General features: G+C 34.1%; 1 protein-coding gene across 1 annotated transcript; it reads right to left on the bottom strand.

Annotated features, from left to right (window-relative positions):
• Positions 1-9,646: 9,646 nt before the first annotated feature.
• LOC145240210 (histone H2A-like) lies at positions 9,647-10,921 on the bottom strand. Its single transcript, XM_080103795.1, has 2 exons — positions 10,840-10,921; positions 9,647-9,942 (listed from the first exon to the last, which is right to left on the bottom strand). Exons 1-2 carry the CDS (start codon positions 10,919-10,921, stop codon positions 9,647-9,649), a joined length of 378 nt encoding a protein of 125 aa, XP_079959921.1.
• Positions 10,922-18,417: the final 7,496 nt, after the last annotated feature.

The raw sequence follows: 18,417 nt of genomic DNA, 5'->3' as shown, positions 1-18,417 counted from the left end.
GTTATTAAAGGTACAGGGCATTTTGCAGTTCCGCACCTCAGCACCATAGCGACTATGATAAAAACATAGTCTCGGCGTGTTTGAACGGCGTCGGTGGTGCGGGGAAGGTGAGCGGCTTTTGTAGCGGCGTCTGGGCGAGTGTGACCTGCCCATACTGAGCTTGCCAACCTCTCTAGTGAGGCATTCGATGGCCGTTAGAATGGCCATTGATGTAGCTTCCTGCCTTAAACTTGCAGGGCCCTCGTGTACCTCAGCAGGCTGTTGCGGGATCACCGTGGTGGTAGGCCCTCTCACAAAATCCATATCCTTGTCCGCCGATGCTGCAACTACATCTACGGGATGTTTTTCTATCATTGGCGCTAGTATAGCCTTTACCTGCGCCGGCAGCCTTGAGAAAAAAAGCTGCTTAATTAAAGCACTGTCAGGAGTGACATCCTCTACCAGTTCCCTCATTCTACAGAGTAGTTCCATCGGCCTGCGGTCGCCTAAATGTTCGTCGTGGACCAGCGTTTAAAAACGCTTTTCCACCGACACTGACATCCGGAGTAGCACCTCCCGCTTTATGCTGTCGTATGTGAAGTTTAGCAGGGTGTCCGTTATTAAATCTTTGACCACAGGAGTCAATGACACGGGGAAGGCACTGAATAATATGTGCAGCTTCGTTTGTTCCGAAACGTTGTTCGCTGCAAAATATGACTCGAGTTGAGCAAACTAAACTCGCACGTCACCGGCAAAGGCAGGCAATGTTGTCATTGTCGCTACCGAGAGTAAATAAAAAATTAAAAAAAAAAAAAACTAACCTATCCGAAGTATGGAAAGAACACCGAATATGGACCACATGGAAAAAGGAGAAATATAGAGAAAATCTTTAAACAGAGACAATACAAAAAAAAAAACTTAACAGGCTAACGGAAGAGGAGAAAAAGGGAGAAAAAAAATTACAATGAAATAAAGCTAAAAAAAATTATACTCTATAAGGAAGAGCCGTGAAAAAAAAAATGTGGACAATATGTGTGTGTGAGTGTGTTTTTTTTTTTTTTTTTTTTTTTGTGTAAATGTGTGTAAACCTGAAGATAAATGAACTCTTTGAGTACTTAAATTTTGGCCGAAGGATGCTAAATGTCAAAAAAACTTTGTGAAAGTTCTTTTTCTCCTTTTTTCGTTTGTTGTTGTGTTTTTTCTTAAAACTCTGGTGCGCGCAAATGTATCTCAGAATGTACCGGGCGTCGTTTCCGAAGAAAAAAAAACAAACTTTTAGTTTCTTTTGTTTTCTCTTCCCTTTTTTCTTTTCTTTTTTTTTTTTTTAAACACCACGTGGTCGACAAAGGGTGGCGCTAACTCCTTAATTTATAATATATATATATATATATATATATATATATATATATATATATATATATGTGGATGTTTTTAACAATCAATTTTAATACCTTTTAAATGGTATTATATTGATTATTGTACCAATATTAACCTCGGTTTAGCTTGATGAGAATTCAGAGCAATATAATTTATACAATCAGAAAAAACAACACCTTTTTTTTAGTAGTACACAATTTTTGTTTTTATTATGTTTTTATGACATGTTATTATATATTTTTTCTTAGTCTGACAGCTGTTTCGAAGGGTAAAAGGACAAACGGTTGTTTTAATTATAACATACCGAATTTTCATTATTTACCGTTCTCTTCGGAGACAATTAAAATCAATTAATTACAGTCAAAAAATTGTTTTTAAAACTCACATGGGGATGGAATTTTTTTATCGAGGTTGCCATCTTTAAAAATTTTCCATGGGTTTTTTATAGATCTATATTTTCTTTTTGTTAGCCTTATTTTCGCATTTTTTGGTTTTTTAATTTCTTTCCAATTTATGTATCCAATATCAATTATGTTAATTCGGCATTCTTATTTTGTTTCTTCTTTTATTACGTTTGATTTATTATTTACGAAATTATTTAATTAACTTTTTAACTTCTTCTTAAGCTAGTAATTTTTTCCTTTTTTTTTCGTATCTCTTGGGTGTTTACGTTACATTTTATTTTTTAGCCGTCTATACGTATTTTTTTCTGTTATTGTTTTTTTTTCGTATTTATTTTATTATTAGGCTAAAATGGTTATCATTATGTACATATTTATTATTTCTTATTCTTATATTATGTTTTTTGTTAATTATTTTCGTTATTTCCAATTTATAATGTTTAGTGTCAAGTTTACGGTCTTTTCTGATTTTGCGATTAAAGGGAATTAACTCTATCAATTCTTTGTTTCTTATTTATTCAGTCATTAACTTACATCTTTTAGAATTTGTGCATTTACCTTATAATTTAGTAGTCAAAGGGAAATAACTTATTTATTTTTTGTTTCAATTATTAATCTTTGTCATTTTTGCTAATTTTTTTATTTATCATATTATTATTTATTAATCATGTGTATTTATGTTGTGTTCAGGTTTGTTATTTATAAGTTTATTTGCTATTCTAATATTTTTTATTCATTTATCTTAAACTCGGTTTTTTTGGTGAAAAGAAAATATTTTTGTTCAGTTTTTTGTCTATCTATTTGTTTACTTATTATCTATATCTTGATATTAGGAACTTATTTTTATGCAGACATATTTGTATGTTGTCTGTACGGTGATTTAACAATGAGTTTTTATCAGATGTTAGTATTTTGTAGGATTCTAGTAAACATAAGGAACATTTGCCTGATTTTGATGGATGATAACTTTTTGCCCTACCTATCACGGACCATTTCAAAGTGCACTCTATATTTTTGCTTTTTAGCTCACGTATCCATTCCCCAAGTGCAGTGTCATTATTATTTTTCTTTCTATTTGTTTCCCTCCCACTATGGTTATTATTAGTATTATTAGTGTTTGCTGTGTTATTTATTATATTTCTGCTACTATTATTGTTTTTGTTAAATGATGAAATATGATTGTTTAGCCGGGTTTTAAACTGAGTGCTCGTACTACCAATGTATGCTTTTACACCTCTATTAGTTTTAACTTCACATTTATATACAACATCTGATACGAGGCAATTTCCTTCTAACGGGCATTCCATAGCTACACGGCAGTTGCATCCACAGTTTTCATTCCTATTATTTTCTAAGTTATTATTATTTGCTTTTTCTATTTTGGCTCCGTCTGTTCCTATTATATTTCTAATTAAATTTGGTGGGGTTGAGTAAGAAATTTTTACAGTGTTTTTGTTTATGATTTTACTTAATTTATTGCTTGGTGGAAAGTTTTTATCTATTATTTCATAGAATTCTTTTGGAATATTATTTTTAATATGTATAGAGTATGGGATGTTGGACCATGTTTGTTGCTTCCTCCTATTCTTTCTATTTGTGTTAGTGTTGAAGGGAGAACAACACATATTAGCGTGTAGCTATGGAATGCCCGTTAGAAGGAAATTGCCTCGTATCAGATGTTGTATATAAATGTGAAGTTAAAACTAATAGAGGTGTAAAAGCATACATTGGTAGTACGAGCACTCAGTTTAAAACCCGGCTAAACAATCATATTTCATCATTTAACAAAAACAATAATAGTAGCAGAAATATAATAAATAACGCAGCAAACACTAATAATACTAATAATAACCATAGTGGGAGGGAAACAAATAGAAAGAAAAATAATAATGACACTGCACTTGGGGAATGGATACGTGAGCTAAAAAGCAAAAATATAGAGTACACTTTGAAATGGTCCGTGATAGGTAGGGCAAAAAGTTATCATCCATCAAAATCAGGCAAATGTTCCTTATGTTTACTAGAATCCTACAAAATACTAACATCTGATAAAAACTCATTGTTAAATCACCGTACAGACAACATACAAATATGTCTGCATAAAAATAAGTTCCTAATATCAAGATATAGATAATAAGTAAACAAATAGATAGACAAAAAACTGAACAAAAATATTTTCTTTTCACCAAAAAAACCGAGTTTAAGATAAATGAATAAAAAATATTAGAATAGCAAATAAACTTATAAATAACAAACCTGAACACAACATAAATACACATGATTAATAAATAATAATATGATAAATAAAAAAATTAGCAAAAATGACAAAGATTAATAATTGAAACAAAAAATAAATAAGTTATTTCCCTTTGACTACTAAATTATAAGGTAAATGCACAAATTCTAAAAGATGTAAGTTAATGACTGAATAAATAAGAAACAAAGAATTGATAGAGTTAATTCCCTTTAATCGCAAAATCAGAAAAGACCGTAAACTTGACACTAAACATTATAAATTGGAAATAACGAAAATAATTAACAAAAAACATAATATAAGAATAAGAAATAATAAATATGTACATAATGATAACCATTTTAGCCTAATAATAAAATAAATACGAAAAAAAACAATAACAGAAAAAAATACGTATAGACGGCTAAAAAATAAAATGTAACGTAAACACCCAAGAGATACGAAAAAAAAGGAAAAAATTACTAGCTTAAGAAGAAGTTAAAAAATTAATTAAATAATTTCGTAAATAATAAATCAAACGTAATAAAAGAAGAAACAAAATAAGAATGCCGAATTAACATAATTGATATTGGATACATAAATTGGAAAGAAATTAAAAAACCAAAAAATGCGAAAATAAGGCTAACAAAAAGAAAATATAGATCGATAAAAAAACCATGGAAAATTTTTAAAGATGGCAACCTCGATAAAAAAATTCCATCCCCATGTGAGTTTTAAAAACAATTTTTTGACTGTAATTAATTGATTTTAATTGTCTCCGAAGAGAACGGTAAATAATGAAAATTCGGTATGTTATAATTAAAACAACCGTTTGTCCTTTTACCCTTCGAAACAGCTGTCAGACTAAGAAAAAATATATAATAACATGTCATAAAAAAATAATAAAAACAAAAATTGTGTACTACTAAAAAAAAGGTGTTGTTTTTTCTGATTGTATAAATTATATATATATATATATATATATATATATATATTATAACGGACAAGCCGAGCAGGAAATAACGTCTGTTTTTTATGTTTTTTTTTTTTTTACATGGGTGTCACCACTTATCAAGGCCCAGAGGCCACTCGAGGATAAGGGTTAATAGGTATACATTAGTCATTGTGATTTTAGCATAGTAAACAGTGGGAATTTTATAACTTGGATTAATAAGGGGGACGATTCAATTAGAACTCGTTCACATTGGACTTTTTCTTTTTTTTTTCTTTTTTTTTTCATAGGTATCAACACATTATCAAGGCCAAGAGGCCACTCAAGGATAAGGGTTAAAGAGTGTACAGTAGAAATTGGACAATATTGTAATCATTAGTAATGAAAATTTGTTAAATTTGATAACTTATATGGAACGGCTCATCAAGAACTTATTTACGTTAGACTTGAAGACAACCATATTGTAGTCAGCCGGAAAGCAGGAAAACGGAAGACAATTCCACAGGCGTGCAGTTCTAATAAAAAAGCTTTATTCATGGAATCTACGTTTAGGTTTAGGCACAGATAAAGAGTGGGGGGAATTATTGATAGTGTTTACAGCTAGACGAGTGTTTCTTGTGAAAGTTTGGCGAGGGGGGACCATAGATTGAAGCTCAGTCGAACACTTTCCATGAAAATAACGATACATCAGAGACAAACTCGCAACATCTCTTCTGTGAGATAGAGGTTGCAAGGAAGAGAAAAGGACATCTCCTACGAGACTACGAAGTCTATTTTGAACTCTATCAAGGCAGGACAAGTCCTTTCTAGCAGCTCCTGCCCAGATGTGGCAACAGTATTCCATCCTTGGACGTACCTGGCTCTTATATAGATAGAGAATTGCATCAGCAGTGAGATATCTACTGGATCGATAGAAAGATCCCACCATTTTTCCAGCGGCCTTGGCAACAGATTTGATGTACGTGTTCCATTTAAGATCAGGAGTAATGGTCAAGCCCAGAAGCTTGTCAAAACTTGAGGCCTCCTGAAGACGAGAGCCATTCATTTCAATTGATGCCAGATGGAGATCAGAATGTTGATGATGTAAAGAGAGAAGCTTGGTTTTAGATGCATTAAAAGTAACCAGCCACTCCTTTCCCCATTGTACTACATGTTCAAGATCAGAGGAGAGAGAATTGGAGAGAACTTGGTCGTTTACTGTCTTAGATGTGCTACCATAAATGATAGTGTCGTCAGCATAAATGTCTACAAATGATGTAAGGATGTGATTTGGAAGATCATTAATGTAGATCAGGAAAAGAGTTGGGCCCAGGATGGACCCCTGAGGGACACCGGCATTAATACTGTGGGCTTCTGATTTTTGCCCCTCAACTACTACTCTGATGAACCTATCAGAAAGAAATGATTTAATAATTGAGAAGACAAAATTCCAGCTATACCATAGCTAGAGATCTTATGAAGTAAACCTTTATGCCATACCCTATCAAAGGCCTTAGATATGTCAAGAGCAATTGCCCTAGAAAGGTTGCCTCTGTCGAGAGATTTGCTAATCCTATGAGATATAACTGTAAGCACATCTGCTGTAGATCTAGCAGAACGGAAACCATATTGAGTGTCACTAAGAAGGTTATTTTTGTTGAGATGGTTGATTACTTCTGTATTTAACACAGATTCCAGCAACTTACTCATGACGCACAGGAGACTTATTGGCCTGTACTGAGAGGGGGATGAGCGATCACCTGAATTCTTAAATACAGGGCATACTGATGAAATTTTCCAGGGAGATGGGAAACTATTCTCCTTAAGACAACGTTTAAATAGTTTTGTAAGTATGGGCGCTAGTTCAGGTTGAAGTTTTTTGAGTACTATAATTGGAATACTGTCCGGGCCAGTTGCTTTACTGGAATCAAGGTTTTTGATTAGCTTGGCAACATCACGTACAGATATACGTATATCACATAGTGTGTTTTCAGATACAGGAGGAAATATTGGGGGTTGGCGGCCTTGATCGCAAAAGGTAGAATTAGCTGCAAAGTTCTTGACAAAGAGTTTGGCTTTGTCTGATGCTGACGAGATTACCTCAGGTCCATTGATGATAGTTGGGATGGAGCACACGCTTCTGTTCAGAATTCTGTTTGCAATTTGCCAAAACTGGTGGGAACCAAGCCGCTGCTCAGCTACTTTGGACTTAACAGATTGAGCATACAACCATCTTGCGCTCTTTATTACTTTCTTACAATGGTTGCTGGCAGTCCTGAAAGCGGCTTTAGTTTCCATACATCTATTACGTTGGAAACAGTGGAAAAAGTGATTTCTGTGCGCAATGGCAGCAGCACATTTTGGAGAGAACCATGGATGGCTGTTAGGTTTTTGCTGAAACTTTTTCGAGGGTATGAAACGGTCAATACCAACAATTAACCATTCCGTCAGGTCTAATACTATAGAGCACACATCCTTTTTAAATATGGAATGCAGAGGTAGATCAGTTATAAATGCACGGAAGCTATCCCAGTCAGCCTTAGTGTATCGATATACTGTACGATGAAGAGGTACGTCTGGGGACTTATTACATTTCATTTTTATCTTAATTGATACAACAGAGTGGTCGGAAGATCCAAGAGGCGACAGAACAGAAACTGAACATAGTTCAGGGCAAGTTGTGAGAAAAAGGTCTAGTAGGCTCGCATACTGGCCGTCATTGTTGGGCACATGGGTGGGTTCCTGAACAATCTGAGTGAGGTCATAGGCAATGGAGAAATCATGACAGAACCTCCCCTCATCATCGGTCTTGTTTGAGTGGGTCAACCATTCGACGTTGTGAACATTGAAGTCTCCACATACGTGAATGTTAGCTGAAGGATAAGCAAATAGGACTTGGTCAATTTTCTCAGATATGCTTTTAAAGATAGTAACTCCGCTGTTGTGGGGGCGATAGAGAGTAAATATAAATGCCGTAGTGTGAGCTAAAGCAACCCGGAAGCACATATAGGGTAAGTTAGGATCTTCCCTGGAGATGTCCCTACCACATGGAAAGCTATCTTTAATATAGGCACATATTCCATGCCCATGGCGATCTTGGGGGTCAGATTTAGAAGTTAAGTTAGAGTATCCTTTAATTGCGAACTCTTCTAGGGAAATAGCCTGTCCAATGCCAGTTTCACTTAAAAATAAAAGGTCTGGTTTAGTCTCCTGTAATTGGGTTTCAACCTCTGGAAGGTTAAAACGTAGACCCCTGATGTTGGAGAAGGAGACATGGTAGTAAGGGTCTACGTTGGAAGTTGGAGAACCGGGTTTAATCGTGTATTTTTTCTTGAAACTTGTCATGATTAAATTTTGAAATTTGTGGACTAGGTCGTCAGATTTACTTAGAGCAGGACAGAGAGGGAAAACTAAGAGAGAAAAAGAAATGAAGAATTTTTTTTTTTTTTTATTTGTAGCTAAGTATAAGGTAAAGCCGTAACAATTACCCACTAGTATGGCATCGAGAGGCCCCACCAGAAGCTACTGCATGGTCCAGAATCCATTCACCAAATGGCAATACAGCAGCCCCAGTACTTTGCACCTGCTGATAGGACAGCCTCCTTAGTGGTTAATCCAAGGTTCGGGTCCCTGACTATCAGGCGGATAATGTCAGCCCAGACAAAATGTTTACCTCCAGCACCCTTACTAGTGACATGGCTACAAGGATAGACATAGAAACAGAAAATTTCCGCCATCTCTGCCAACTGTTCGCACAAAATACTGCCAACCTAGAAAACAGCTTTTTCTTCTTCCTTTGTCAGAAAAATCACTCATTAAAAAATGAGAACTGAGGGACAAATAAGAAGAAGCGAGAGTAACAGGAGCTGCCGATAACGCATCCACAATGCGTTTTCTACTCTCCATTAAAAAAAAAAAAAAAAAAAAAATCATTAAGTATTGTACTTAATAAAAGTCCAACAGACGTGTTTAAGGGAAAGTATGGTGATAGATTCCCTTCTCACAAACTAAAAATGAGTACAATTCGTAATCTATTTTTGCAATCAACTCGTTAATTTTAAGTTTTAAATGTGCTCTTACAAGTCCGTTGACAGTTGCTGTGATTTTTTTTTTTCATGTCCTTCAGAGGCGTGATGTGGTCGGCTTTGCTGAAGTTTTAGACACCATGTGCTGAGTTTTAAAATGCCCACCTTTCCTTGTTCAAACGCAAAATAAGTTAGCTATTGGGAAAACACGTGTTATCGCGTCGGGTCACCATTTTAGGGATTTATTATTTGGTGCTTTTAAGGCACTCCCTAATAAAATAATTTAACACAATTTTCCGAACAAACAACAAACCACTTCTTAAACTTAACAAGGAAAAGGTTTATTAAAAAAGGTATTAAACTCGAAGAAGGAAAAGAAGGAAGGAAGGTTCGGGACTTCACTGCTTACTAGGTAGTTACAGCCGGTGGCTGTCGTCTGATACCTAGTAGGAGCAGAGAAGCGAAAGGTCTAGTCCCTTCGAAAGCTGGTGGAGTAAGAGAGAGTTTTTTTCTTCTCAGGACCGGAAGCTGTCAGGTCCTTGGGGGTTAAAAATATTCATGCGCTACTCCTCTGATTGGCCAGTGTATGGCCACATCACTCAATCAGGGAGGAATATGTGCAAGAAGAAAGACGTCTATTTGCGTCTGCTACAAGTGGCCCTGAAAAGGGCTGTTTGTGTTGTCAAGTAAATAAGAGAATTTACTTGGCGGTTTTCTGGGTCTTCTTTGGGAGAAGAACAGCTTGAATGTTGGGAAGGACACCACTTTGGGCAATGGTCACTCCGGCCAAGAATTTGTTCAATTCTTCATCATTACAGATGGCCAATTGCAAGTGACGGGGGATAATTCTGGATTTCTTGTTGTCTCTCGCAGCATTTCCAGCCAACTCGAGAACCTCAGCGGCCAAATATTCCATGACGGCAGCCAAATAGACGGGAGCACCAGCACCAATTCTCTCCAAATAGTTACCCTTACGGAGGAGACGATGGATACGACTATGGCCCGGAGGTTTTTTTTTTTTTTGAAGGTTGGTTGGTTGGTTTATAGATGGAGAAGGGGTGAAGGAAATGAGGCCATAGAGGTCACAACAAAGAATACATTTAATTGACAACGTTTGAAGTATGTAGAATCTGACTCCATGCAATTAAGGACAGACGAATATTGAAGGTTGAGAACCGGTTTTATTTATTAATGACAGTTTTAATTAGAAGAGGTAAAGTGTTCATAGGATGTTTGTAGGTGTGTATGCATTGATAAGGAATGAACTTTTGTAGGCTTGTATAATTTAACAAAGAATGAATGTTCGTAAGCCTACTTATCTTTTCGGACGATGGGGGTGGTAAGTGGGTGGCCGGTCGTGCTACTGTCGGTGATACGTGTCCTGGCTTTTAACTTGGAAGCGGCGACTTCTTTCATCAACCGCTAGCAGCATGGCATCTTCGCCTCCTATGTTTTTCTCCTTCTTCTCTTTGGTTTGTATGAATTAGGCATTGTTTAGAATTGAAGGCGTTTTGGCCCATAACATGAGAGTGTAGTCGGCTTCAGTTCACTGGTGCCTTATTTCTTTTTCTTCTTCATCTCTTTAGGTCGGGTGGGAGAATCCGTCCGTGCGTTCACTGACGCAGCAGGGCGAATCTCTTCTCCCTCCTTTTTGGTCCCCTCATTTTATAGTGGCAAACCGGCTCCCAGTGACTGTGATATTTTAGGCCTTGTTTTTTTAGGCGCGGAGCTCTGCCATTGGTTGATAATTCTTTTGTGGTTATCTTATTTTTCTTTTTCCAAACGGAAACGATGCGTGGAGCCATGTGCAAAAGACGATTTTTCATTTTGTCTCTTATGCTGGATACGTTAGCATCCGGTTGGCTGCTAATTCTCATCATGTTCCCACACGACCAACGGGGAATTGAAGTCCGGCACGGGATGAACGTGTCTTACTCTTTCCCTTAGCTTTACCTCCTTTACCACGACCGGACATTTTTAAAAAAATGCTTTCTTTCGCTTTAACGCTTATAGTGTTCCTATTTACAATGCCTCCCCACGGTACAGAGTTAGGCACCAGGGTCGTTTTTTAACGTGGAGAAAAGGAACAAAAATAAAAATTGTCTCAGTCGTGAAGGATTTCTCCTCCACTGACAGAGAACAAGAAATTGAAGTGCAGTATCAGAAGAAAATATACTACACTTTGATCTTGTCCTGAAGATAGTGTTTTGTTTATAAAACGCACACAAGTTGCGTTAAATACGCGCAGATCGCCTCCTGGCAACTGCTGATTATTTAAAAATAGCTTCCTTTTGTTTGTTTTTGTGCTACTTTACCGCCTCAGCACACAATTACTCACAAATTGTATAGGTTTGCTATTTTTTTGACCAATCAAATAGGAGAGATTTGAGAGGCGACGTTGTTGCTGGGAGCAGGCCTGTTTTTTTTTTTTTATATAAATAGGGAAGTGAATAGAGTTGCGTTCATGATCATTTGTGTTTAAAATGCCCCACCCCCTCCTGAAGTTAGCCAGAAAGGCGCTAAGAAAGCCGGCAAGGCTAAACTTGCCCGTGATGGCAAGAAAAAGAAAAAGAAGAGGAAGGAAAGTTATTCCATCTACATTTACAAAGTAATGAAACAAGTTCATCCTGACACTGGAATTTCTAGCAAAGCCATGTCTATTATGAACAGTTTTGTGAACGATCTTTTTGAAAGAATCGCTAATGAAGCCAGCCGTCTGTCGCATTACAGCAAGAAAAGAACACTTAGCAGCCGTGAGGTCAAGACTGCTGCCCGTCTCCTTCTCCCTGGTAAGTTGGCTAAGCATGCTGTCTCTGAGGGAACCAAAGCCGTCACCAAATACTCCAGTAAAGAGCGTTTTCTTTAAAAGAAAACAAAATCCCAAAACGGCCCTTTTCAGGGCCACCCAATTTTTCAATATTGTTTCGTCACTTTCTATATTTTAATGCGATTATGCACAGTATAGATTTTATAAATATCAATATCTCTTTCTATGGTGTGATATTACTTATTTTTATACAAATGCATGTGAAAGATTAGGGAAAGAAAGTGTTAGATTACATTTGTAATTGTTAATTGAAAACAGATTTTTACTTAGGGATTCGATTGAGTCAATGTTGTTATCAAAGGTAAGATAAGTTACTTTTCTACTGAACTGGATCAGATTTTAGTGTTTTTATTTAATGTAAAATGTTTATTCGGTTCGAAAAACGAGTAATGTTAAAGGCTGCCGGCGAACAAGACAAGGTATCCACGATGTCTTTAAAGATTTGGTAATCACTTCAAAATAAGAAATAAAACAAAATGGTGTTAGAAACTCACTCAGTAAACGTTGCAGTGACATATCGAGTCTTATAGGCCAACGCGGCCGTCTTTTCTTGATCGCCGGCAGCTTCAATATTACACGATTACGAACCAAAATAGAATAAAAAAAACACTAAAAAATTATCCAGTTAGGTAGGAAAGTAACTTACCTTGCTTTTGATAACATTTATTTGTTATATATTTGTTTTGTTTTTTGACAACTTTTTCGAATTAATTCTTCTCCCAAAGAACCCGCATTTTCTTCCAAAGACAAAGTCTTAAAACGGCCCTTTTCAGGGCCACTCACCTTTTCATGATTGTTTCTTCACTTTCTATATGTTAATGCGATTGTTCACATATGGTTGATTCAAGATTATTTTTTTAATGCGATTCTAAAATTATTTAAAAAAATTGTTACACTAAGACCTATGTTAGGTGTATCAGAATTTTTGGGGAATTTTTGACACCCCTAACACAAAACTGCGAATAAAATATAAAAAACTCGTAATTTCTCTTTCAAAAGTGGGTTGTTTATTTTCTTTATGGAATATACTTCCAAAATAAACTATTAAAGTTGTTTAAAAAATAATAGAAATATTATTTTTTATTTAAAAAAAAAAACAGTGTTTACAAAGTGCCTGCGCGCCTTCATGTTTTTTACGTATGAAATCAATTGAATTTTATGAGTTATTTTTTTTTTCAATTTTTAAACTTTAAAAATCTATCAAAATTCTTCTGTTCGATAAATTTTTACGATATTTTCAGTGTCAATGCGAAATTTTATGCTCTTTCCAATAAACCGAATATAATATTTTAGACGTTTTTTTTACCCCCCCCCCATTTTGAAATGTCTATTAAAAAGTAAATAATTAATTTATGCACCAAAGTTTTATATATCACTAATTGAAGATAAAAGATCAATAAATAAGATATTCTAATTTAAAACAAAACAAAAAAAAGAAGTGTTTTTTGGAAATTTACCTGTAAAGTCTAAATTGTAAAACTTTTTTTTATAAAACCACGTTGATTTTTTTTTTAAAGTGAAAGCTCATATGATGCTTACATAGTCAAGTAAACATCGGATGCTGACGACAATTTTTTTCTATTTCATTCAATGTTTTCTTTTTTTTTTAGATATTAAAAAAAAATTCACTCGATAAAGTAGAAATAAAATATATTATTTAAAAACTCGTGTATTTCATTAAGAGAATAAAAAAAAAATCGGTAAAGTGGGTTTGTTTTTAAACGGCAAAAACTATTAAGTGAATGTGTTCAGTTTTAAAGTACGGTGGCCCCAAAATACTAATTTTGGTTTACAGCACACAATAGAAAGAGACATTAATTGTGACGCTTAGTGCCACCAAAGAATCAACACAAAAAAAAACACATATTTGTCTCCCTTTATTTCAACTGTGAAACACACCTGATCGCGCGTTCTTTTGAATACTTGCTTAAAAAAAGTATTTTATTTAAAAAGGACATGGAATATAAGATATGAATGTGGATAAATTCTTAACAACGAAGAATTGAAATACTCATTGAACAGTATTTTTTATAGGTAAGTGATTTTTTGGAATTTATATATATTTTTATAATCAAAGTAAAATTTCGTTGATTTTCTTTAAATCTTTTTTTAAAGAAAACCGATTTTAAAAACAAATATTGCATAATTTGCTATTAAACCTGTTATTTCTTTCAAATTTGGTCTTTGCTCCTTGAATTGAAAAAAAAATTAGGGTTTGAATTACATTTTTCAAGTAGTTATAAGCTTCGAAAGATAGTAAGTTGAATTATTAAAGTTCTTATCACGCATTTTTAATGGCCGCTTCTGATACACTTAGACCTACGTTTGAATGTTGTAATTTTCTTTGAATGACAGAAAATACATTCCCATAATTTTCTTATTTTTGTAGCAAAATTTAACGATGTGTCGTAGTTCATTTTGTTTTTCTTGCACAAATATTTAGACATGAACTTTTCATGACTTGATTTTCAAATTTTAAGTTCACTAAATATTTATGTTGTATAAAGAAACGATATTTTAGAACGTAATGTCGCAATAATTAAACAAAATAAATACGAAAAACAGTCTAGTAGAAAAATAATTATTGATGAAAGCAGTTTTCGAAGACAATTAGCGAAAATTTTCCTAATTGAGTTTGTAGTTATTTCCCCTAGATAAAACCTGTGGTTTAAAATCTTGGTACAGTTTAGTCAAGACATTAAAAAATGAAAATATCGAAAAAAGTTTAAATTGTATGTATCCGTTATGGGACGAAGTTCTCTGAAAAAAAAATTCATTTAATTTCATCAAGTAGGTTTTTTTTTTTTTTACAGCGAAAAAACAATTTGTTATGATACCGAGCAAAATGTTCGATTTTTAGGAAGAAAAGCTAGTATTAGAGATGAGGAGGGCGGAGGGGTATCAGCGCTTTAACTGGAGTTATCTCCCTTTGTCATTTCTAAAATTCAAACAATTTTTTTTTTAAATACAAGATGGCCGCCTTCAACGCGCTCTCACAAAAGCGTGTTTTTCCGCTGTAAAAAAAAAAAAAAGAAAAAAAAAGAAAAAAAAAAGAAAAAAAACTACTTGATGAAATTAAGTGAAATTTTTTTCCGGAGAACTTCGTTCCATAACGGATACATACAATTTAAACTTTTTTCGATATTTTAATTTTTTTTTTTTTTTTTTTTTTACAGTGATCACCACTTATCAAGGCCCGGAAGCCACTGAGGGATAAGGGTTATTGCAAGTACATTACGTTAGTATGGAGATTTGATGAAGTGTTTACTTAAGGGGGCGGTTCATTAGGAATTTGTTAACATTGGACTTGAACAGTAACACATCCAACTTGTAGTCCGGTAGGAAGCAGGCAGACGGAACAGAGTTCCACAGGCGTGCACGCGTGCAGTTCTAAGAAATTTTTTTAATGTCTTGACTAAACTGTACAAGTACCAAAATCTTTTTTTTTTTAATTACAAAATCACTTTTAATTATTGTAGAATTACTATTTTAAACAAACGGAGATAACGCTTGTGTCTTGTATGAAAAAAGAAGTGTGTGTCTAGATATCATATTTGCTTAGGACCGTACCCAGATAGGATTAATAAATAAATAAATAAATAAATAAATATTCCAGTAAGAAAATATATTTTTTTTATTATTTATTTTTTAGTGTTTTAAATGCTTTTAGAGCACAATACAACCTAATAAAATAAATAATTCCATACAAGCTTCTGAAATGACGAACGCAACAACTTCATAAAATGTAACACAGAACAGGTTTATTAAGGAGAATGTGATGTTCCTGGTCAAAGGCTGGACTTCGGCTACCTGGTACTATCGTGGTTAGTTATTCCCAGTGGAATCTTCGATACCGGTAGGAATAACACCGAGGTAGAGAGAGCGAAGAAAAAGGGGCCGTTCCGTTTGGTATCTCTCTCAGTAAGGACGAGTTCTTATTCCTCAAACCGGATGCTGGCCGAATTCCTTAGGGGATAGGAAGGATCAATGCACCGTATCCCTGATTGGTCAGTATGTGGCCAAATAACACAGGGGAGAGGCAAGGCATTGATTCGACGATTAAAAGAAAAAAGTTCCATTTGTTTCTGTTACAATTTGCTCCATCCCTCACAATTATTTCTTTTCGAGAACAAAACTAACATTTTATTTATATTGTTTAACGTTTTTATTTTTAAATTATAAAATAAAACACATTTAATTCATCTATTATTTTTTCCTTTTTTTTTTTTTTCTTGTTAAATAACCTGGTTAATTTTAATTAAATATTAATCACAGGGTTACATTTTCAATATGTACGTAAATAGAGACAAATTTATATTCACACCGGTGTCGATCCAACGTGTCCCTTTTGTTGATAACAGGATTCGTGGCAAATCTGCCAAATTTTCTTCGTGGTATTATTTCTAATTTAGTGTAACGTGACGACGACTGATGCGTGATCAATTTCTTGATTATCAAAACTAATGTAAGGGAGATTACTTGGATTCCCGAAATACGTCTTGAGTTATTTCCCTTTCATGCTTTCTCTGTCGATGTCTCCTTCCGAGATTAGATTTTTTATTTTTTTTATTTTTTATTTTTTTTACTACTGGACCAGTGGACCACTACTTATACATTAGCGATAATCGTGAAGAAAGAGAGAGCCTGTTTCCTCCGTTTGACTATAGGTGGCGTTACTGTCTGTCCACCCAGTTACGGAAGCACAAAATGTATATAATGGCACCCTTGAAATAAAAATAAATGTTTTTGTTATATTTTAATTTTGAACATGTTTTTTTGGGTTTTTTTTTTTTTTTTTGCAAACATATTTAAGTTTTATTTTTGTCAAACATATTTACGTTTTTTTTTTTGTTTGTTTGTTCTTGCAAACATATTTAAGTTTTATTTTTCCAAACATTTACGTTTTGATGCAAACGAAGGAAATAGGCTCTCTCTTTCTTCACGAATACCACTTTGCCAGTTGTATAATACACTTCAATATAATTTATGTAGATTTCGTATTTATTATTACGGAGCTAATTCTCTATTTAGTATGATATTATACCTAATATATAGCAGTGATTACAAAAGCTTTTTAAATAAATGACTTGGGTGTCATCAGCTAGAATCGAAATCAAAACATTTACAGCTCCAGCCACGTTCATGATTACTGTTGCATACTCAATCCATTATATTATCCTTTTCAGTCCTCACCCTTTAATTCCTGCTTCCATTTTATCTCGCAATTACTTATAACGTCACCAACTAACTTTTGGAAGACCCCCCCCCCGCATCCGCTTTTCTTTTATATCGCAAGTTTCTTAAAACGTGACTAGCTAAAGTCCAGAATAAAATCACATTTTTCTTTTAACGGTTAATTTAAAAAAAAAAAAAAAAAAGGTAAGGATAGATCAACGTTTTATCTGGTTTTTACTTCTTCATATCCCATGTAATATTCCCAGAGTTAGGTCATGGAAACGCTGATAACTCAAAAACAGTTAATCTGATTGGGCTGAAATTTTGCACGGTGGTTAATGTTATCAAAAAAAGCATGAACAAACTTTTTCAAGGTCAAAATCATAAAAGATGCAGGATTTCACCTTTTTATGTCATTGACCTTTAACCTAGATGTCCCAAAAAGAAATCAGTTCTATGTTAACAAGTTTAGTGATGACTGATGATTGCTCATACAATATGGACACTAGGCGCACAAACAAACAAAATTGAAGGTTGACGAACGAAACTCACACTATTAAGATTTTTTCTTAAATTAATTTATTACATACACTCTTCAAATTATAATAAGAATAAAAAAAAAAAAGAATTTATTGAACTATAGTTGCCATATATATTTTTTAAATTGAAGGACAGGCAATTGTACACATGCAATCCTTGATATATGCAATGGTGAAATGAGTACCTGATGATTTAGCATGCCATATTCAATTCTTGTTGCCACATAAAAGTGGAGAGTATGAGCCATCTGACATCCAGCTGTAAATAGTTCTGCTGGGGAATGACTACTATACAATGACTACTATACAACGCGACACAATGGACTTTGTAAATATTGCCACTGGAACATCTGCAAAAAAGTTCAATATTGAATCAGCACCAGCAAGTCATGGGAAAATATGCCAGAAAGAACATTTGGGAATAAGTTATACTCCATCCACTATGACTATGCAGTCCCTACAGTTACGAATCTAGAAAATAATTACAAAGTTTGGCCATTTATTAGAATAGCCAAAAAATAAAACCAAAAAAAAATGTTTTTTAACATCTGTCAGAGTGATCTAGTGATTATAATATCAAGATCTTCGCATGCGAGCTAAAATGAGCGACTATTTCAATTGTAAAGTGTTCAACGATAAGAAACGAGTTTCTTAAAGGGACTGATATAATTATTTACTATAATAATTAAATACCTACAGGCATTAGTGTTTCATCTTTTCGGGAATCATCAATGCAGGGTATCACAATTACTATCGGTCGGGATATATATATATATATATATATATATATATATATATATATATATATATGAGCAAACAGTTAATAAAATATGTTAAAAAACACTTTGAAATGAGTTAAAAACGTATTTAATCTGAAAAGGAAACACTAGATAAATGGATAGTCCTTAATCTCTCTCATATATATATATA

The sequence above is a fragment of the Euprymna scolopes genome, chromosome 19 (genome assembly GCF_053919585.1).
Source record: "Euprymna scolopes isolate OS-2025 chromosome 19, ASM5391958v1, whole genome shotgun sequence".
Taxonomy (NCBI): domain Eukaryota; kingdom Metazoa; phylum Mollusca; class Cephalopoda; order Sepiida; family Sepiolidae; genus Euprymna; species Euprymna scolopes.
Note: the sequence above shows the minus strand (reverse complement) of the source record. Positions and strands in the feature narration are given on the sequence as shown.